General features: G+C 40.4%; 2 protein-coding genes across 2 annotated transcripts in view; one reads left to right on the top strand and one right to left on the bottom strand.

Annotated features, from left to right (window-relative positions):
* Nucleotides 1–3908, bottom strand: part of RLF (RLF zinc finger) — a 66142-nt gene extending 62234 nt beyond the window's left edge. Inside the window, exon 1 of the mRNA XM_039876649.1 lies at nt 3639–3908. Coding sequence (XP_039732583.1) covers nt 3639–3875 — 237 coding nt within the window. The 5' untranslated portion in view covers nt 3876–3908. The remainder of the gene's footprint in view (nt 1–3638) is intronic.
* Nucleotides 3909–7557: 3649 nt separating this feature from the next.
* LOC120614038 (crk-like protein) lies at nt 7558–9854 on the top strand. The gene is made up of 2 exons (XM_039876727.1): nt 7558–7591; nt 9154–9854. The coding sequence occupies exons 1-2, from the start codon at nt 7558–7560 to the stop codon at nt 9852–9854; spliced, it is 735 nt and encodes a 244-aa protein (XP_039732661.1).
* Nucleotides 9855–22391: the final 12537 nt, after the last annotated feature.

Below are 22391 nucleotides of genomic sequence, written 5' to 3'. Positions count from 1 at the left end.
AAAAGTAAACTAAGGGCAAGGTTGTAAAGGCTTTTTATTCCAAAACTAAGAAATCCGGATAACTCAGGCAATTCCAAGGGTGCTGTTTTCTACAGAGATTGTCTTATTTAGTCCACACAACAATGCATTTACACAGAGAACAATAAGTACTATTATTGTTCCATTTGCAAATGAGAAAACTAAGGCTTAAAAAAAATATAACATGCCCAAGGTCAGACAGCTAGTTTAAATGAAGAAGCCAGTATAGTATGTCTATCTAATTTAGACCCTTTGTATCCAATCCGTAATCTAGAAACTGGAATACATATGCAGTACTTATTTTAACCATTAAATATTTACAATGTCACTGTGAATCTAGAACCTAAAAGTATCTCATAAAAACAAGGTTTACTTATGAAACTATTTTGCCTGGTAGTCTCAAAGTATAATCATTCACCCAATAACCTCATGTTAATGACAACCTTAAAAGTCTTCAAAATTTGTGTTACAAATAGAACAATTGGTTGTAAAACTGCTAATCCCAAAATATAGCAAAAATCTGAGATATCATCAATTTTTCAGCAAAACAAAGGAAGACTGTTTTCTGGAGTTAATCTTATCCACACTGGCAGATGATGTTTTCAGAAAAGGAACTGAGGGAAAGAAGAAACACACACACACAACCACATCCCATAGTCACTGAATACAAATTTTCACGGAATACAATTTGATCTAAGTACCATTTTCTTAGTAACTATTACTTCTAAAGTTTTGTTTTTATCATCTTCACAAACTTCAGAAAATTGAAAATATGCCCAGAATGAGACAAGTTTCTCTATCCTTTCATATGTTAGTTTATTTCTTGATTTGGTGCAATTCCAAAGATAAAGCCATTTCTTTTTAAGTGCTACAAGAAAGGGAGAGAATATGGTCCCAGTCTATTGCAGGAGGAATCTACCTGACAAAATCTAAGTCTCTAGGATAATATTATAAACTAAACGCCTGATGAAGATATATTTGTGGCAATTAAGCATCCCAGAGAACACAGGTCAAGCCTTTATGATATAATGTAATGCTATTACTTATCTTTACACATTATGTGCTCCAAGAGGGCAAGTTCTCATCTCCAGTACTTAGTGCAATTTCAGGCATACACATAAGCAATGTTTCTTATTTTGCCTTTCAAATGTGAAACCAAGACCTATTAAGCCAAATTTGGATGGTGGAATTTTTCCAGTTCCATCATAAAATTAAAAACAACAACAACAGTCACTCTAAGTTGACTTTATCTGAGCTACTGGAAAAAAAAGTGACAAATTTATTGCATTAAGCATGGTAAAGAGTTGTATGTAAACTTTCTATTCTGTCTGTATAAAGCATTACAAGGAGATAAAGATCAGAAAATAGAATTTCAGTCTTAGTTTGCCTAAGATTATTAGCTAATAAGCGGTAGTCACAATTAAGATCCAACTCTCAACCCTATGTGCCTTCTATTTCTACTACAACAACCTCACAGGAACATCTTTTCGTATTTCATTTATTAATCCAAAAAATGTTTGGGGAAAAATTTTAAGCCAAAAAAAAAATTCATAGAAAAGACAAAGCACAAAAGTACTTTCTTTTAAAATTTCTTCTGTGCCCTCACATTTCTAGGTGTGACCAAGACTCAAGACATTAAAACATTCACTTAAAATAAAATCGAAGCTGCAAGCACTACTTCAGAATCTCTCTATATAATTGATATATATGTATGTAATAATAGTAATAATAATAATAATAATAATAATGTGTCGTCGCGTCACGTGAGAGAGATATCCTCAACAAGTTTCAATCTGATTGGGTGCATCCATTCTAGGAAGACAACTGGCAAGCCTTACTAAATCCACAGATTCTCCCTTGCCCTCCTCCCACTACTCCTTGATCCCAATTCGCTCCCCCCTTCTCTCAGCATTTCTGTATTCCTTTCATCTCCCTTTTGTTTCAGATACCACACACCACACACACACACACACACACACACACACACACACACACCATTCACATGGCTCATTTTCATCCTTCAGACAGAGAGAGTTCCTTGATCACCCTATCATCTAAAGAGACATCTCCCGGTTACTTCTAAGCACATATTGCAATCTATAGTTAATCTTTTTATTTACTTTTACTAGCTAATTATTGTTACCATTAGGAGGTCCCATGAGGGCTCTTTCCTCACCACTATCTCTACAACACCTCCTTTCTCATCATTACCAAAACTGCATTGGAAATCATGTTACTTCTACCAGCTCCCCCCGAATGTAAGCTCATTAGGGGTAAATATCTTATTCACATTTCCTCAGAACTTTGTAAAGTGCTTGGCACCATCTTATGGAGTCAGTAAAAGTTTATAGAACAGAAGTGTGTATTAAGTATAAATGATCATTATTAGTGAAGAAGTCAAAGAATGATTACACTTTAACATTTCAAAATGCAGGGAAATGCTGCAGGTTGTAGACATAAAAATTGGAGTGAAACAATGTATGGAAAAGATTAACAAGGACAAAATTCCATTCAAAGATGAGGCACGTCTGGCTCAGCAGAATGAAGGTTGAGAAAAACAATCAAGCAAGTCGATTTTTGATTCTCCTCTGGACCCAAAGAGCAAACTGTCCCCTAAAATTATAAGTTTGGAGCACCACAATTTATTCAACATAGTCAACTACTCATTAAGAGACCAAGAGCCAATATACTACGATTATTCTGCATTCTCTAAGGCATACCAGGTGAGGAACAGAGGAGTAGCTCTAAAACCTGACACAATAGAAGTAGAAATAGTAATCGTATATATCTTTAAATCTATTAAGAACTCGAAAACATTGGGACAAACCTCGGAGTGATCATGGAGACTAAATAAACATAACAATAAATACGTAATCATAGGTTAGAACCCACTATGGCACAGAAATGGTCATACGACTGCCAAGAGACCACACTCCACATCTTTCTCGATTCCCTTCTACTCAAGAGATCCTAACAGTCACTACAGGCTCACCAGCTTCATTCCTGGTAGCACAATTCTTAAAGGAACACATAAGAATCGAAAGAAAAGCTTAAATGTCAAAGGAACAAAAAAAAAAAAAAGCAAAAACCAAACAACCAACCGGCTCCGCAATTCCTAACCAGAAAGCCCTAGACGCCTTTCAAAGCCAACTGTCATACCTTTTAGGGACCCAGCAGACTCTGACTCTAAGGATAAGTGTCTGGGCCCAACACCTATCTTCGGATTATTCAGGAAAAAACAGGTTTTCCAGTTTGGAGATCTGCATTCTACTCAAAAAAGGATCTCCTGGCAGGAACGCGCAATCAATCCCTCAGCGGGCAATGGCGCTCCAACCACCCGGCCAGGGCACAGACAACGGCGACAGGGCACGGCCCTTCCAGGGAGCCGCTGGCGCCCTCGGAGCTCTTAGTCTGGCCCAGCGCAACCCGCCCTGACGGTGGCTAAAGTCGGGCAGTGGCGGAGGGGGGCTAGCGGTTCAGCTTCCGAGCTGGGCCTCCCCGGCCCGGGGGCGCGGCGAGACACGGAGGTAACGCCTTTCAGTCCGGCCCCGGCTGCGGCAACGGATCCAGGGCCTCGTCCCCTGGCCTCCTCGCCCCGCTGCCCTCAGCCAGTCCCTCACCTGGCAGAAGCTCCGACAATATTTCAAAGATGAGACCTCCGACACCTCTTGCTCCCTCAGCTCTGTCTCTAGCTGCCACAGACACGGTCGCAGTCCCGGGGCTCCTGGCGCCGGAGACGTAGGGCGCTGACCCCGAGCCATGGACTCGGTCTCAGTTCCGTCCCCAGCCCCGGCCCCAGCCGGAGCCTCAGCCCCAGCCCCAGCGGCGGTGGCGGCGTCTCCCTTTCCGTCCGCCATCTTCCCACGGCCCAGCAGCGCGTAGGCAACCAACCCACGTGACTCAGCTCTGACCCCGCCCCCATTCGACCGCGCGTGGTGACGCACTCCCTGGCGACGCCGGCGCCCGCCAGATTCCGTCACTGGGACTCCCGACGCTCCTCCTCTTGGCGGCCACCCCAACAGCCGCCTTGGCAACAACCTGGCAACAGCTGGCCACGGAGGCTCCTTCCCACCTCAATCCTTTCGGATCATTTATTGTAATGGGGTCACCGAGCCGGACATACCTGTAGACTTAATCTAAATGTGAGGGGGATGACATTTGAGCTGAGATCTGAAGAACGAAAGAAAGGTAGCCCTGAGAATAGCCATAGAGAAAAGCATCGCTAAAAGAAAATAAGCAAAGGTTGTGAGGCTAAAATGAAGACTAGCTCCATGGGAACGTGATTTATAACAGAGAGGCCATTACAAGTCAGTAAGGAAAGCATGAACTCAAATAAATGGCGCTGAAACATTTTTTCCAAAATGGAAAAAAAAATAAAAATAGAGTTCTACTTAAAACCGTATCCAAAAATAAATCCCAGATTAGTTAAATACCTCAAAATATTTGTCAGAAAATATAAAATACCTTTATGATATCAAAGTAGGGAAGAATTTCTTAAATAAGATCCAAAAACTATAAGGGGAAATGTTAGATCTGACTGCATTAAAATGTGTTACTTCGGCAATAACAGAAATTTAAAAAGATGGCACACAAAGACAAGCCAAAGACTAGACGATATTTACTATACACACAAACACATCCACACACATACACACATATCCATCAAAGAATTAAGATCCAGAAGTTACCAAAATCAAAAGTCAAAAGAAAAGCAAACAATCCAATATGAAAGTAGATAAAGGATATACAGAGTTCACCAAAAAAGGAAGCTGGCCCATAAATGCATGAAAAGATATTTAACTTCACTATATCAAAGTACAAATTAAAACGAGATGTGATTCCATACCTATCAGATTGGCAGAAATTTTAAATTTGTATCATATTTTAGGATTGAGGAAAATTGAATTTACATATTGCCAGTGGAAGTATAAATTGGTACATCACTTAGGAGAAGAATGTGTATTATTTAATAAAATCGAAGATGTACATGTCCTGGGACTCAGCAATTCCTAATAATAATAATCAATATTCATTGAGATTTAATATATACCAGACATTTTTCTAAGTTCTTTACATATATTAACTCACTTAATCCTACTAACAATACCTTCATTTTACAATTCTGGAAACAGAGGCACAGAGAATTTAGGTAACTTGCCAAAAGTGACAACTAGTAAGTGATGTGCCTGGAATTCAATCCCAAGTAGTCTTCTCCAGAATCTGACCTCTTAACCACTACATTGTGATATTCACTGAAGTGCTATTTAAACAACCTAAATGTTCAACAGTAGAAAGACGAATAAACAAATTATTGTATATTCACACTGAAATGTTGTACAGCCTGTAAGTGAATAAATTAAAACTGCATACATCAACATAGTAAATATGGAAAACATAAAGCATGATAAAATGAAAATTTCAAAGAACGTATCATTCTATACTAATTTTAAAAACATACAAATTTTAAAAACATACAAAACAAATGTTCAAGTGGTAAAAAATATTAAAACAAGGGAATGTATAGGAATGGCATATATTACCTTTAGAATGGCAGTGCCATGGGGAAGGAGGGAGGGAGGTGTAAGAGGCATTTATTGCACCTGTAATGTTTTATTTATTTTTTTAATCTGAAGCAAATATTCAATCACACCAGGAGCATTGAGCAGCTATTATGTTTTGGGCACTTTCCCAGGTAATAAAGATTCAGAGGAGCATGCATTTTAATGCACAAATGGTGCTAAGTATTAATGTGTTAGATATGAGTAATGAGTATATGTCTGTAATATTAGTCTCTGTACTTTAAACAAAATACCAATAATATTTTCAATACAAATAATTAGGTTTAAAAAAAGGAAAGGAGGTCAGTGTGCCTGGAGTATGGTACAAGAGAGAAAATGGCAGAGATGAGATTGGAGAGGGAGAAAAGGGCCAGATCGCATAGACTTTATAGCTCAAGGTAAGCAGTGATGATTTCAAGTGTGATAAGTAACCACTGGAAAGCGTTAAGTGGTGGTGCGATGTTACCTGATTTACACTCTTGCTGCTGTATGCAGAATAGGTAGTAGAGGCAAGAATAAAAACAGAGAAGCTATTGCAGCAGTCCAGATGATTAAAATGAACAGATTAAGGATACATTTTTGGAAGTAGAACCAACAAACTGAAGCATTGGTTATGAAGGAAAGGGAGGAATCTGGAAGGGCTATATCACTTCTGGTTTGAATGGTTGACAACGATGGTTACTGAGAAAAATTAAGACTTAGAAAAGATGAGATTTGGGAGAGGGAGAGAGAATGAAGAATTCTGTTTGGGACAGGTTAAATATGATTTTCCTGAGACATCCAAATGGAGATTCCAGATAGACACTCGAATATATGATTGTAGAGCTCCAGAGAAGGCAGGTCTGGAGATGCAGAGTCATCAGTTGTTATGTCCCCTGTTATTAGACCAAAAAAAAAAAAAATCTTCCTTGACTCTAAGGAATTTTAGGGATTTTCATTAAAAGTTAATCAGCTTTTGTTCTGCTTCTGTAAATACGCTTGCTGCACGTAAGAGCTCACTTGTACTTTGTCCTACTTGTCTGAGCAGTGACTATAACTGTTTGTACTCCTTAGCGGCTCCTGCTTCCTGTAACAATTTGTAACCATCAGTACTCTAGCCTTTCTACCAATGTTACTACTCACAACAATAGCAATTCCTGCCATTTGTAATGGGCTGAGTTCATACTAACCAATCAGCATGTGTAAAAATCCTGTATATAAGGAATGTTGCAACTGAGCTCGGGGTCCCAGACCTTCAGAGCACCAGCTCCTCTGGGACCATGGTAATAAATGTGAGTTAGCCTTCTCTCCGAGTTACTGCTTGGTTTTTCACTGGTCTGATTTGGGAGCTTTTCTGCAACATTTTTGGAGGCCCCAGCGAGATTCCAACCACGCTGGCCCCTTGAGCTACTGGACCTGTGGCTTGGCCTGACTGAGGCGGAGGAGAACCAAGACAACTGAGGAGGTGTGCCACCTGAGTATTTCAGGTTCTCTTTTGGATCAGCACCCTGACTTGCGGGAAAGCTGAGTCACCAACCAGATTCATAGAAGGAAAAGACCAACTCACCAGAAACAACTTCACGAAAAGGTACCAAAGTAAGATCAATCCCAGGATTAGCCCCCCATTCAGGTGCCGCCTGTCAGGCTGAAGAAGAGTAGTCTTAGTAGTCCTAGTCTTCAGTAAGAAGACATTGGTTTGGGTCTTCCTAGTTGGGGAAGACACCAAGGTCTCCAAAAGCGGGGGCGGAGACAGGAGTCTCACCACTGGGGGAGGTGTCAGGTTGAGGCAGGCACCCACTAGCCAAGGGTAAAACTTATTGTATATACTGATGGGGAGGGACAATGTTTTAACCTGATGTGTGAATGAGTGAGTGAATAAGTGTCTTGGCCCACTTGATCGATCATGTACGAGTTTGTAGGTCCATGGCTAGGCACCCTTAAGGTCCCCTAATGACTACAGAGTTCGTGTGGGCTTATTCTGTGTTTCCGTGGTGAATGGCATATGGTCCAGGATGGCATTGGACTAGTGTCCAATTGTAAGTCACAAAGCTGAGTCCGCTACAGCTAAGCATCACCTAAATTCCTTTGGGACGCAGCCAGATGAGCATCTGAATGGTCTCCTCTGTGGATGGGGCACACACCTTTTTTGTCTTTGCATCACCGTTGCAGGGTGCAATGAGTTTGGTCAACCCTAAGAAAAGGGAGGAACACAATCACCCTCCAGAGGGTAACCAAGTACCCTCCACAAGTTAGGGGGAGTGACTGCTTGCTCTCCAGTGGACAGGTTAAGGAATGGTGGGACGTTGTATGAAAGAGAGTGAGTGGTGAATGACTGAGACGTGGCTTTGTCATGAAGTGAGAGTTGAGCCTCAATCGCAGTTCCGTGGTGAACCTCATACAGCTTACGGTGACCTCACTGGATCTCCGTGAGGAGTCTACTCCAGTGATCCAGGTCGGGGGTTTATACCGACCCATCAATGCTAAGAGGCACCCAAAATCCCTGTGAGGGGAGCGGCCGGAGACGGATGAAGCGACTGGCATCCCCTCCAAACTTTCCCCAAACCTATTCCCTGACCCTCCATGTAGCCTGATTGTTGTCTGTCGTGGGAGATACGGGAAGTACTCCTGATATATATATGGTGGAAAAGAAAGTGTTTTTGATAACAGAAAGTATAAGGTCTAGAGAGTTATTTTGAAGGAAATTTAAGGAAAGGTATTTGCCTCAGAGTTGGTTACTTCTGAGAGTGAAAAGAGGCAAACTGAAGGAATAAAGGAAGTATGAAAGAAGGTTTGTGGAGGGAAATCCTGAGAGGAATTTTATGAGAGAAAAGTGTGGAAGAAGGTTGGTGAAAGAGATCTTGAGGAGAAATTTTATGTAATTAAGCGAAATGAGGTTGGAAATTTAAATGCCGAAAGTAAGCCAATGGAAAAATTAGAATTGTGTTTAATGTTTCTTGGTCCGATGCTAATGTTATGAAAAGGTTTTCTGAGTAGAAAATAAGAATTCTGTACTTCGTCGAAATAATTTCAGTGTTTTATGCCGCCTTAACCAGGTTTCTGGGACTCTAGAGAATATACTAAAACTGGCCTCTGTGCCCAATTTTTAAAGAAAACTCCCTGCAAATATGGGGGGAGGTTCTGCTAAGCCAACTATCTTAGATTGTATGTTGAAAAATTTTAAGGAAGGGTTCTCAGAAAATTACAGGGTCAAGCTGATCCTGGGAAAGCTTCATACTCTTTGTGAGCTCAGATGTCCCGCCTTCGGGGTAGGTTGGTCCTCAGAAGGGACTCTAGACCTTTCCACTGTGAGAGCCATGTACCAGGTAGTGACAGGGAACCCTGGACATCCAGACCAGTTTCTGTACATAGACTCATGGTTGCAAATCACTACTATAGTGCCCCCTTGTATCCGGTTCTGCACAAATAGGCAGGGAGAGAGCAAGGTACTTGTGGCCCGACCGGCTAGGTGGAAGGACAAGGTGCCGGCAAAAATAATCCACCAAGAGGACCCTGCGGAAGAACCTGTCTTCCCACCGCTGTACATCTCAGCAGCATCACCAGTCCCCATGCAGCCGCTTTACTCACAATTGCCAAACAGGCCTCCACCATCAGTGTTATCACCACCCTGAGCCCTCTGTCAGGTTCAAGTTCGACTCTTCAAATCATTCCACTTGGTATAAGGGGCCAATGTCTCACCAGGGGGCGCAGATCCAGCTCCAGGGCCAGCTCCATGGCATGTTCCTAGTCTGTGATTCCTCTACCTACTTCGGGGACTATGTGCTGTCCATGTCCGAGAATTTGCAAGTCTCCCACAACATAATCAACTCACTATCCAACCATTGTTTTAAGATTGGGGACCTAAAATTTGGCCACTTGCCGGCCCTGCTAGAGTTTTACAAGACTCACCACCTGAACACCGCCACCCTGATGGAGCCCACACCCAGGTATTATGTATGGACTCTCTATGACTTTCCTGGAAATGATGCTGAAGACCTGCTTTTTAAGGCGAGTGAGATCCTGGTGATAATCGAGAAGCCAGAAGAACAGCGGTGGAGTGCCTGGAACAAGGACGGCTGGGTTGGGATGATTCCTGTCCCTTTTGTTAGAAAGCTTTTGAGATCTCTACCACATGGAAAACATAAGAAATCCAAATTAGAGGTGAAAGTTGGGGCTAGGAAGCCAACAAATATGTCAAATATGGCAGAAGTATGGCAGAGGCCAGAGGAGTCACCCACAGAGTTCTATGAGAGACTATGTGAGGCGTTCCGGGTGTATACTCCTTTTGACCCTGAAGCATGAGAGAACCAGAGCATGGTCAATGTGGCATTTGTGATCCAGTCCTTCACTGACATCTGCTGCAAGCTTCAAAAATTAGAGGGCTTTGCTGGGATGAACAGCACCCAGCTACTAGAAGTCTCAAACAAAGCGTTTGTAAGCCGCAGTCAGAAGGCCCGATTGGGGAACCCAAGTCAAATACAACAGATTTTCTTCCCACACGGAAGAAAAAACTAAAAGAAATCCCCACTTCATAGTGACCAATGCTCCAACTGTAAAGAGATCGGCCATTGGAGAAACGAGTGCCCCCATCATAGGGGAATACCTGAAAGGCCAAAGAATTTAAGATACTAACTTGAGCCAGTCATCCAAGAGCTCATCAGCCAGGCCAAGGAATAATCAGAGTAGGAATGATCAATCCCCGTGATCCTAGGCGACCAGGAGCCTACGGTTACAATAGAAGTGGGCGGCGGGGGTGGGCAATCAATGACTTTTATAATGGACACTCAATACCACAGCCAAACACCAAGAAAGGACTCCATGAGTTTTTAGGGGCAGCTGGATTCTGTCGAATCTGGATGCCAGGTTTCTCTGAGATTACCAAGCCACCATATGAGGTCACGGCTGAGTCTGGTAAAGAAAGACCCCCTACTTTGAGGCTTCAAACAAGAAAAAGTGTTCGCAGAAACAAAAGAGACTCTTAACCAGCATCCCAGTATTAGGACTACCAGATGTGACACAGGACTAACCTTTTAGGTCAGGCCAAGGCAACGCTCAATTGTATGTTTGTCAAAACAGCTAGGTCCAGTAGTTCCAGATGGCCGCCATACCTCCAGGCCTTAGCCGCTATGGTAATCCTGGTCAGAGAAGTAGACAGGCTTGCGCTGGTACAGAATGTAAATGTAAAGTTTCCCCATCTGTAGCTGCATTAATGAATAATCAAGAACATAAGTGGCTGACCAACGCCAGAATAACTCCCTGTCAGGGAAAGTTGAACACATGAACTGGACTCTCATAACCACACTAACTAAGCTTTATATGTACATCAAGGCCTTCAGGCTACTTCCCTTTAGACCTCCCCCCAGTGATAAGGAAGTTAAAAGGAGACCCTAGATTAATAACTGACCTAGAGATGTCCCAATACCTTTAGACCTTAAGGAAAATCCTCCGTCACATCGCTCAGTTAATTTTAGAAATAGCCCCTATCCTTTTAGGGAATTGGATCCACCTCTTTCAGCCAGGAGAAGAAATATGGGTTAAAGATTGGAAGAAAGAGCCACTCCAGCCAAGATGGACACGCTCTCACATTGTTATATTAACAACTCTCACTGCCATTAAAGTTACAGGTATCACCCCATAGATCCACCACACTTGGGTGAAGAAAGCAGCGTCTCCAGAAAAACCGGGAGACTTTGGCTATAGAACTTCTTCCAAATTGCATTCCGGAGGCAGCAGAAATCCACCTGAAATCGTTGGCCCTGCTCTGGCCACCCCCGGAAGCTGGCCAGTCAACGCATGAGAAGCTTGAGGATCAACCACCGGCTCCAGCAGAAACTCCTTCATGGACAGCATAGATGGATCCCACCAACCCTTGTAAGTTGACCGTGAGAAAGACAACATGCCCCGCTGCAGCCACAAACCAGAAGCTGGCTGGTCCACACATGGCTGAAGACTGAGGAATTTCATGGTGGGGCTCCTAATAATTGGACACTGGAGAGGGGGCGAAATTAGGGCAGAGGACTGTGAGCTATGTATCCATGTCACCAAAAGGGGTCAAAGAATTTCCACTACCTTCATTTTCTCTAGCTACTATAAATGTCAAGAAACTCAGAAAGGGACCTGTACCTATAACCAGACTCAATATTCAAAATGCAACCCAGAGAGTAATCAACCTTATGCATGTTACAACCCAAATGACCCTCCCACTGAAACAGTTTTTGAAATAAGGGTAGCTTTGAAGGACTATGGGGGAGGGTGGACAGATGGACCTATGTTGGCCCAAACTAGAGTAAAAGAAAATCCCAGTCAGATAACCCTAAAGTTTGATGCTCGTGCTGCTATGAGTCAGGGCCAATGGGAGGAAAGGAGATCCTACGGATCTTTCAGCTGGGAAGAAAGCTACAGAACAGAAGAAAAGTATATATGTCCCCACAGTTTCACATGTGGAACAAGCTGTGCCTATTGGTCATGTATCCTACAGCATACTTGGAAAGAAGACACTACCAACGAGAAAGAGGTGCATTTAAAAAAAGGGGTAGCTTTATCAAACTGTACCACACATATGTGCAATCCGTGAGAATTAGAATTAATTATGATTAATCCATTAGAATTAATCATAACCAACCTCTTGAACCCCATTGGAATTCCAAAGAATTATTAACACTTGGCATTGATGGGATAGGACTAAATCCCTATGTTCAGATTCATATTAGAGGTCAAGTACTAGACCATCCAGCTCAAGTCTATCAGGTTTGTAAGTCCTTCTACAAGGAAGTAACTGAGCCCCTACTTCCACAGCCACAATCAATCAAAAACTTATTTCTCAGAATGGCAGAAGGAATAGCTCACTCCCTGAATGTCACTTTCTGCTATGTATATGGAGGAACTCTGGTGGGGGATAGGTGGCCATAGGAAGCTACTGAATTAGTTCCCTCCCAGGCAATGGCAGATATAACAGCCCCACATACCTCTGATGATGGTCAATGGATTTTAGAACATACTATTATAGGACAATACTGCCTGGCCAGAGGTGGAGGGAATCTCATAAAGTCAGACGGCAACTTGATTTGCTTAGGCCAATGATATTATAATGCCACCTCTAAACGAAATGTGTGGTAGGGAGGCAGAAAAGAGAGAAATCTGTTGGCCAGATTCCCGAGTAGAGTAAAGCCTGGCATAACCCAGGCACGGTTCAAAACTGGGCTTTACTGGATTTGTGGAAGCACGGCCTATATCCGCCTCCCCAAAAAGTGGGAGGGGAGCTGTGTAATTGGCATCATAAAACCCTCCTTTTTCTTCTTACCTCTGAAAACAGGGGAACTGCTTGGTCACCCGGTCCCACGACCTTCACAACAGGTAAAAAGAGAACTTCAAATGGGGGACTGAAAGGATGATGAGTGGCCCCCAGAATGAATAATCCAATACTATCGGCCTCCCACTTGGGCAAAAGATGGATCCTGGGGATACTGTACCCCATTTACATGTTAAACCAAATTATCCGACTGCAAGCAGTTTTAGAGATCATTACTAACGAGACTGGGAGAGCCCTGACCCTCCTTGCACATCAACAGACTCAGATGAGAAATGCCATCTACCAGAACAGATTGGCACTAGATTATCTATTAGCAACAGGAGGAGGCATGGGTGGGAAATTCGATCTCACCAACTGTTGTATACAGATAGATGCCCGGGGCCAGGCAGTTGAGGACCTTGTTGAACAAATGACAAAACTGGCACATATGCCTGTGCAAGTATGGCATGGATGGGACCCTGATAACCTCTTTTGGAGGTTGGTTCTCTGCCTTTGGGGGCTTTAAAACCTTAGTTGGAATAGTACTTCTCCTCCTAAGTGCCTGCCTCCTTCTGCCTTGCCTGTTGCCTCTTGTTGTCCAGTCAATTACCTCCCTCTAGAGGCTATAGTGGAAAGAAAGACTGTAGCAAAGATCTTAATGCAGTGGAATTACCAGTCTCTAGCTCAGGGAGATCAAGAAGGAAATCATGAAATTGATGTCTTATGAAAAATTTAATAGGGCATCAAAAAGAGTGAACTAAGAAGAATTTTAGGGATTTTCATTAAAAGTTAATCAGCTTTTGTTCTGCTTCTGTAAATATGCTTGCTGCATGTAAGAGCTCACTTGCACTTTGTCTTACTTGTCTGAGCAGTGACTATAACTGTTTGTACCCCTTAGCAGCTCCTGCTTCCTGTAATAATTTGTAACTATCAGTACTCCTGCCCTTCTACCAGATATTACTTGCAACCATAGCAACTCCTGCCATTTGTAATGGTCTGAGTTCATACTAACCAATCAGCATGTGTAAAAATCCTGTATATAAGGGATGTTGCAAATAAGCTCAGGGCTCAGACCTTTAGAACACTAGCTCCTCCCGGACCGTGTGTTATAAATGTGAGTTCTCCTTCTCTCCAAGTTACTGCTTGGTTTTTCGCTGGTCTGATTTGGGAGCTTTTCCACAACAACTCCATCACATGCTTCTTTAGTTTCCATTCCACTTATTTGTTTGCTTTCATAGAAAAACTCCTCTAAAGAGCTGGCCAAATCCTCTATTTTCCACTTATTTTCTTCTCATTCCCTCTTGCACACTTTTCAGCCAGATTTTTATCCCCATCCCTTACTGAAACTGTTCTTTTTAATGCCACAAGTAATTTCCACTTTTGCTGTATCAAATGGTGAGCTCTCAGTCCTCCTTTATCCAATCTTTTGGCAGTATTTGGCATTGTTGATCATTCCACAACATTGGATTTCACCTGGTCTCCAAGTCTCCACATTCTTCTGGTATTCTTGGTTTCTTTTCTTGTTCTTCCTTCTCTTTCTGATTTCTAAATGCCCAGGCACACATACACACACAATACAAATATATTAAAGAACATACCTCTATTATTTGAAATCCAGCACTTACCACACAGTACGACCATAAATATTTGCTTTTACAACTGCCACTATTCAGGCTCCAGGAGACTTCTCTAAATCTCTTTTCTGTGGCCTAAAATTGAAAGGCACCAAAATATTTAAAAGCAGGGACTTGAACAGATACCTGTATGCTCATATTCACGACAGTATTATTCATACTAACCAAAAAGTGGAAATGATCAAGTATTCATTGATGAATGAATGGATAAACAAAATGTGGTCTATACATACAATGGAATATTGTTAAGCCTTAAAAAGGAAGGAATTCTGACACATGCTGCACCATACATGAACCTTCAAGACATCATCCTAAGTGAAATAAATACATCGTAAAGAGACAAATACTATATGATTCCACCTATAAAAGGTACTTATAGTGGTTGAAATCATAAAGACAGAAAGTAGAATGGTGGCTTCAAGGGGCTGGGAGGGTAGAATGGGGAGTTTGTGTTTACTAGGTACAGAGTTTCAATTTGAGAAGATAAAAAAGTTCTGGAGAAGGATGGTCATGGTTGCATAACAGCGAGAATGTACTTAGTGGCACTGAACTGTAAACTTAAAAATGGTTAATCTTGCAAATTTTACCACAATATAAAAAAACTGAAAGGCAATTGCATCCTAATGCCTTCAAGGTTTTCTGTTGTGCCATTATAGAGAAACAGGAACTGCTTCTAAATGCCAAGAGAATTCAAACAGCAGAAGCACTTAGGTGTAAGAGAAAACACAAATTAACTTGTCAAACCCTTCCTCTCAGATAGTACAAATGCATATGTTCTTGCATAATCAAGTATTGTTTCCCAGCAGTAGTGAATGTTCCTTTTTTAAATTGCCTCCCTTCATGTTCCAATTCATGGTCTGAAACAACATTTCCCATGATGGCCGAATAAAACTTTTAAATATTAAGTGTTTCCTATGACCCTTAAATTTTGTATGCATATATATCTGTCTAGAAGTAACATGAGTGAAGAGTGAGACTAATCCTTTACAATATCAATAGATGAACAATGAATGCTAGCATTAAGAATAATTCTATTTGTATAAAAATCTTTAATAAAACAATTTAATTTTTTAAAATCAAATTTATACTTCTAGCATTATTTATGTAATTTTTATTTAAAATTTTGATATTTTTGTGTTTTGTTTTACATTTTAATTATAATAGATAATTTGAATGTTTTCAGATGAACATAACTTTTCTGAAAACACATATAAAAGTTTTTGACATTTTACAATATAACTTTTTATCAAAATATATTTAAGTTTTGTATACTTTGAATAAATTACATTTTATTTTAAATCCTTTTTAGCTCCTTATTATCATAGACACAAACTATGTGAAAATTTTTATTATAAAAATGTGAGTAGTGATCTTGCTTAGGCAAGAAAAATTAATTGTATGAAACAAATATGTAAGCATTTATCAATTATGTATGCATTTTATAATTTATCTAACCATCCTTGGCCCATCAATAGAACACCCAGATGTGTACAATAATTAAAGTCAGTCATCTTTGATATTTTGCCGAATTTCAGTCATAAAAATCACAGCTTAATAATGTGTCTGTTTAAATTTCATTGTTGTAACGTTATCTTTATCAAGGTAGAAGGATAGAACATGTTTTATTTTACCCTGTTGCTAACTTGGTTATAACTTCTTAATAGTTAAGACATAAGAGACATTTGTGCTCTTGCTCCTGATCCTATAAATAATAAGAGTGAATCTGCTATCACCACTGCCCTGAAATCCAGACTCTCCCTCCTAACAATGTGTTTTGGATATCTATTAAGCATCTCACACAAAACGTGTCTAAAATGGCTCCTCTTCCAGTAAATGACACTCTATTCATCCAGTTGCTTAAAACAAGGACTTTGAAGTCATGCTCAACTCCATTCTTCTTCTCACAATCCGTTATCTAATTCACGCTCTAAACTGAAAATATATTCTCCAATCTGACCCTTTCTCACCTTCTCTGTCTCTACCTTCTAGATCCCTTCACTAACACCTCTCATCTAAATTTAAGTAATAACCTTTTAGTGGACTATTTCTATTCTTGTCCTCCTTCAATCAATTCTCCAGACAATAGCCATATTAATCCTTTTAAAACATAACTCAGATCTCATCACTCCTCCTGCTCAAAACATTCCAGTGGCTTTCCATCATGCTTACCACAGCCCACAAAATCCTACCTATAGTGACCCCTGCCACCTCTCCATACACATTTCCTATTACTTCATCTCTCATTGGGCTCCAGCCATATTGACCTTACTATTCTTAAACAAGAAAACAAGCCCTATGACTTTTACACCTAATCCTACCTCTCTGGGGAACTCTTCCTTTTTTTTCATGTCATTCAGTTTCAAGTATCACCTCAGAGAGTCATTCCCTGATGACCCTATCTAAAGTAGCCTCGTCTGTCCCCTTGCTCTCCTTTAATTTTTTTTCACATTAATTGGCTTTACAATATCACTATTTTGTGTGTCTCTCCTTGCTAGAAGATAAGTTCTTTTCTAAAAAAATTGAAATATAATTGACATATAACAGAAGGTAGGTTCTTTGAAAGAAGTAGGGTGACTTGTTTTATTCAATGCTGTATCTCTAGAGTCTGGTACTGTAGTCTCTGGCATATTGTGAGTACTCAACATTTGTTACGAAAGAAAAAAAGGAAGAAAGAAAGAAAAAGAAAGAAAGAAAGAAAGAAAGTAAGAAAGAAAGAAAGAAAGAAAGAAAAAGAAAGAAAGAAAGAAAGAAAGAAAGAAGAAAAGAAGAAAAGAAGAAGAAAAGAAAAAAGAAGAAGAAAGAAAGAAGAAAAGAAGAAAGAAAGAAAGAAAAAGAAGGAAGAATCAGGAAGGAAGATGGAAAAAAAGGAAGGAAGGAAGGAAGGAAGGAAGGAAAAGGAAGGAAGGAAGGAAGGAAGGAAGGAAGGAAGGAAGGAGAAGAAGCTTTAAAGTTTTATGGTATTTAAATGACACTGGATGAGATCACTGGGGTAAAGTGTAAATCAGGAGTCAGAAACTCATATTCCTACATGCCTTAGGCAGGTAACCTAAATGAATAAAGCAGACTGGATCTCACTATTTTGGAAATAATGAACTGATTAAGAAATGACCCAAACCTAGGAAGACCAGGTACTATAGGGAACAAAAAAAAAAAAAGACCCAGGCAGTAGGTACTCAGCTCCAGTAAATTATTGCTATATGAGAAAGTAGATTCCATTTTTATAAAACTTCTCCAAAAGAAATTTGAAATCCAGTTTTGAAAACTGCAGGCCATCTAATGCCCACCTATGAGTTTGATTTGGTTGATGAGCCAATAGTGTTTGACCTCAAACAGTAAAAGAGAAGGGTACAGAATCAGTTCAAAATTGACTTGTCAGAGGAAGGATCCATCCAGCAAAGAATGTTGAGAAGGAGCTATCAAAGAAGTGGAGGGAAAACCAAAAGGGTGTGATGTTCCTGAAGACAAAAGAAGAATGTATTGGGAAAGAATAGTCAACTGTGTATAGTGCTAAAAAGTGTTTGGGTAAGACGAGGACAGAAAAGGGATCACTTGATATGACGTCATAAGTTTGTTGATAATATTGACTTAGAGAAGTTTCTGTGGATCTCTGATATAGAAGCCTGATTGGAGAGGGTTGAAGAATTAACTCACGGTAGGTTTTTTTTTTTTTTTAAATAAATAAAAAGGAGGGGAGGAGAGGAAGTTAACCCTTTTGAGAAGTTTTCCTGTGAAAGAAAAACATAAAAACGGAGCTGTGCTATAAGGCAACATGAAGATTTGGAAGGAGTTCTTAAAGATAGGGAAATTCTAGAGTATGGTTTTATGCATGTGGAAATGATACAGGAAAACAGGAAAAATTATGATATAGAAAAGAGAGAGGGGGAAAACTAAAAAAAAAAAGTCTTTGAGAAGGCAAGTGGAAACAGCATCCAGAATACAAGAAAAAGTTTGGTCTAGAATAGAAATTAGAGACACTTTTTTTTTCTTTTATCAAGAGAGAAGCTAATGAATATGGGTACAGATACAGGTAGATGTATAGATTTGATAGCTGGAGATTTGGGAGTCACTGACTGACTTTCCTACCCCCACAACCCCTTCCAGGAAGTACAAGATGAAGTCATTAGCTGACAGTGAGGTCGGGAAGGAGAGACAATATTAGACATTTGGGGGAGGAGAAAAACCTTTGCTAGAGTTGTTTCAGAGTGAGATAAGGAAGAAAACTTGCTAGACATGTGCGGGGAAAACTGTAGGGCAGTGTTGAGTGGCATTCATTCATTTGTTTAACAAATATTCATTGAGTCTAGTATGTTTCAGGTACTGTCCTAGCTAGGGGTGGAAATATGTCATGAATAAGAGAAGTCCCTGGGTTTTATATTCTTTTTTTTTTCCCCAAAAAAGTTACAATATAGTTAATTTATTTGTAACTTTCTTTAGTCATATTCCAGTTCTAAGGATACTCCCAGTTCCCCTTGATTAAACTTGGATATTTCTCATAACACCATCAGTAACACATTTATGAGTGGTGACTTAGGGTAGTTCATTTTGCAGATTCATCTATTCAGATTCAAAAAGCATTGTGAATACCTACTATGGTTATAGCATTTCATTTGCATATAGGTAAAAAGCAGAGGGTTCTGGGGTCAAGTTTGCCAGGTTTGAATCCCAGTTCCACTACTTATTATGTGCCTTTAGGTCATTTACTTTCCTTGAATCTCATGTTTCTCACCTTAAAATGGGCATAAAAATAGCATGTATCTCACAGGAATGTCATGGGTTCTAATAAAATACATCTGAAGGGTCCAGAACAGGGCAGGACACAATAGTAAGCACTTCCTAAATATTATTATTATTGCTTCTATGGGGTTCAGTATCAGAGAATAATTTAGCTTCCCTTACTGTAGATCCCACACACACACACTGATTTGGAAACAATCTATTCTCATGACTGTCTTGTAATTGACAAGTGGACAGAGGACAGACGCACATCGTGTTTCATTAAAGAAGCTTATGCTAGAATTTCTGATTTGCAAGTTCAAGAACTAGATTCTATTATTTCACCTAGGTAGTGATTAAGTCACAAGAGCCCAATTTACTAATTTATCCTAAGAAATATAATGGCATCCCTACAGAAAAGTCGGTTTGGGAAACAAAATCATCATCAGAAGGTTGCTTAGGGAAGGTAGAATCGGTGTAAAGGGAATTAGAAGATCTTAAATCATCCCCATTCCAACACCCAGGCTTCTCTCATAATTATTTTCTATCTTCTTTCTCCTCCTAGAAATCTAATCAGGTTAGATCTCAAATCCTATTAATTTGTCCTCAGGAAATTATCTTCCACCCATCTTTTCTCTGACCCATTTCCACTTATTCATTCTCAGGAAATGAGAACATATAGATAACACGATATAATGTCCTCTAAAAGTCTGAGAAGAGCGTGAAGGGTGAGAGTCTCAGCCAGGTGAAGAAGCAGTGTTTATACTCCAGAATCTCTTTTTAAATGATAATCCCCCATAACTGTCACCATGCTCTCCCAGGCCCTTTATCTCCTTTGGGCCCCTGGAACATTCTATTTCTTCCCCAGGAGCTTAGTGTTCCTTTCTGGGAGGTAGGCTTTGTTGCTGTGCCTTAACGAAAGCTTAGGTGATCTAAAGGCAGAGAACCTGCAAAAGAGGTAGAAACTCAAAAATCTCACAAATGCTGTTTCAGTCTTTTCTCTGCTGCCAAAGATTTCCCCCAGAGAAGTCTTTGCTCTTCCTTTTGTGGGGAGGGACATCTTGGTTGGACTTATGGAAGGGGCGATTCCTTCATCATACCACCACCCTTAGACAATTCCTACTTCTCTCACGCTTGCACTATTGTAAGTGTCCCAGCAGGTATCCCAGCTTCTAGGTCATCCCGCTCCCTGAGATTCATCTCCCTAAATTTATCTTCATTGCTTAAAAATGTTCAGTCCCTTTTTTCTTCAAATAAAATAAAATCTTCAGCCTGGCTGCTAAGTCCAACCACTTATCACTTGCTATTCCTGAGAGCACAGAGGTTCTTGCTAGCTCTCCAAACACCTCACCACCACTACCCATTATACACACTTTTCCTGCTTTTTGTCTTTGCTCAATTTGTCACCTCTTCCTGGAACTCCTTGTTATTTGTCCCAAATAGAATTAGGAGATAGTATCATACTGTCATGGTAGAGGGGACTCCAGGTACATCGGCCTTCCTACAGTCCTTCAAATCTAATCTTTTTCTTACCTCAGGGCCTTTGTACTTGCTGTTCTCTCTGTCTGGAACATTCTTCACCTATCCAGCTCCTTCTCTTCATGGTTCTCCTCTTAGAGTAAGTTCTTTGCTTTTCTCTCTTTAGGCATCCTGTTCTGTCTTCCTTCAGAGCATTTACCATGTTCTATAATTATTCGTTTAGGTATTTTGTTTGTTTGTTTAACCCTCCCCCCCCTACACACAGTAGATTGTAAACTTGCAGACAGTGCTCATGTCTGCTTGTTTCCCACTACTCACATTTCAGTGCCTAACACAGTGCCAGGCCACAGTAAGCATGAATATTTGCTGAATGCACAAGTGACCGAACGGGTTATAATGCATGGAACTCATTGACTATCATCAGCAAAATCCCCTATATTCTCAATCTCTTCTCTGCTTCAACTTAGACCTAGCTCTTCCCAAAGGCCATTTCTCCCAAAGGCTGTCTTCTCTCTTTTGTTCACTGCATAGATTGGTGCCTGGCAGAGTAGGTGTTCTATATGTATTTAATTACTACAGTATCTACTTGCTGTCTTTTTCCCTTTAATCTAGTGAATGGTCAGGAAGATAGCCCAACAGAGTGAAAAGCAGTCCTTGTTCAGGCAGACTGAGATGGAATCTGCTACTGACTAGCTGGTGATCTTGACCAAGTTTTCTTTAACTTCCTGCACCTTAAGCTTCTTCCTTTGTATGTAGCAGAGTGGGCAGAGATACCGTTAGGTTGGCCTAAGGAGTTAATCTACGCTGCCCCCTAGAGGATCTTTATTTCTGGGCTAGTGACCGAATATCGAAATGTTTGTGAGCTACACTAACATCCTGGAGAGAGGCGGGCTCTAGCGTAGCCTTGCCAGAGTTGGCTCCAGCATAGACAGTGGGGCTAACTCTGGCATGAACAGATGAAAAGTTCAGTGGTCTAGGAGCGAGTAGCACAGACTTTGACAAAGGTCAGCAATTCTGAAGCAGAAGAGTGACAGTGGTCATTCTAGTTACTTCTGAGAATTGCCAGGGGGACCTCATTGGGAAACTAGATTTGCTGCTACTTAAACATGTGGCGGGTTGACAAGAGCTTTGAAATTTGGAATATTGCTAAATGTGTTAATCATACTTAGGTGAGGTCAGGGATGTTTCTGAGCCACACACAAAATGGAAATAATAATAAATATCCACCTTTTAGGGTTGTTGTGAGGATCAAATGAGAAAATGGATTCATGTAAAGTGCAAATATGGTGCCTGGTACATAATAGATACTTAATAAATGGCAACTGCTATTATTGTTCTTGAAAACAAGGCAAACTTTCTGCTTTTTTTTCTTATTCCACGTGACTAATTTATTCTTTAATAATAAAGAGAGAATCAGAAAAAATGGATTAAAACAAGAACATGCTCAAACTGCATTCTTTGTAGACAGTCCTTTGCTTTCTGGTTTAATTATAAAATGCAGACATTCTGTTAATAAATTAAACGTGTATAAATATATTTAAAATCCATTAATAGGTAGGTGACAATGTCATTATTAAGTGATCACCAGTTGTCAGGGTGGGAGCTAGAAAGTGATTGAGAAGGGGCACACAAAACCTTTTCGGGTGATGGAAATGTTCTATCAATTCTAATTCTATCAAATGTTCCTATTTAATCAAGAAATCAAATCTTGATTGTGGTCATGGT

This window comes from Pteropus medius, unplaced genomic scaffold (genome assembly GCF_902729225.1).
Source record: "Pteropus medius unplaced genomic scaffold, Ma_sr-lr_union100, whole genome shotgun sequence".
Lineage (NCBI taxonomy): Eukaryota > Metazoa > Chordata > Mammalia > Chiroptera > Pteropodidae > Pteropus > Pteropus medius.
This window is presented reverse-complemented; position numbering and strand designations above follow the sequence as displayed.

Coding starts and splice junctions, on each gene's coding strand:
- LOC120614038 (XM_039876727.1), top strand. CDS start 7,558: ATGGTCCAGGATGGCATTGGACTAGTGTCCAATT. Junction 7,592..9,153: donor CATTGGACTAGTGTCCAATT/GTAAGTCACAAA, acceptor ATTGCCAAACAG/GCCTCCACCATCAGTGTTAT.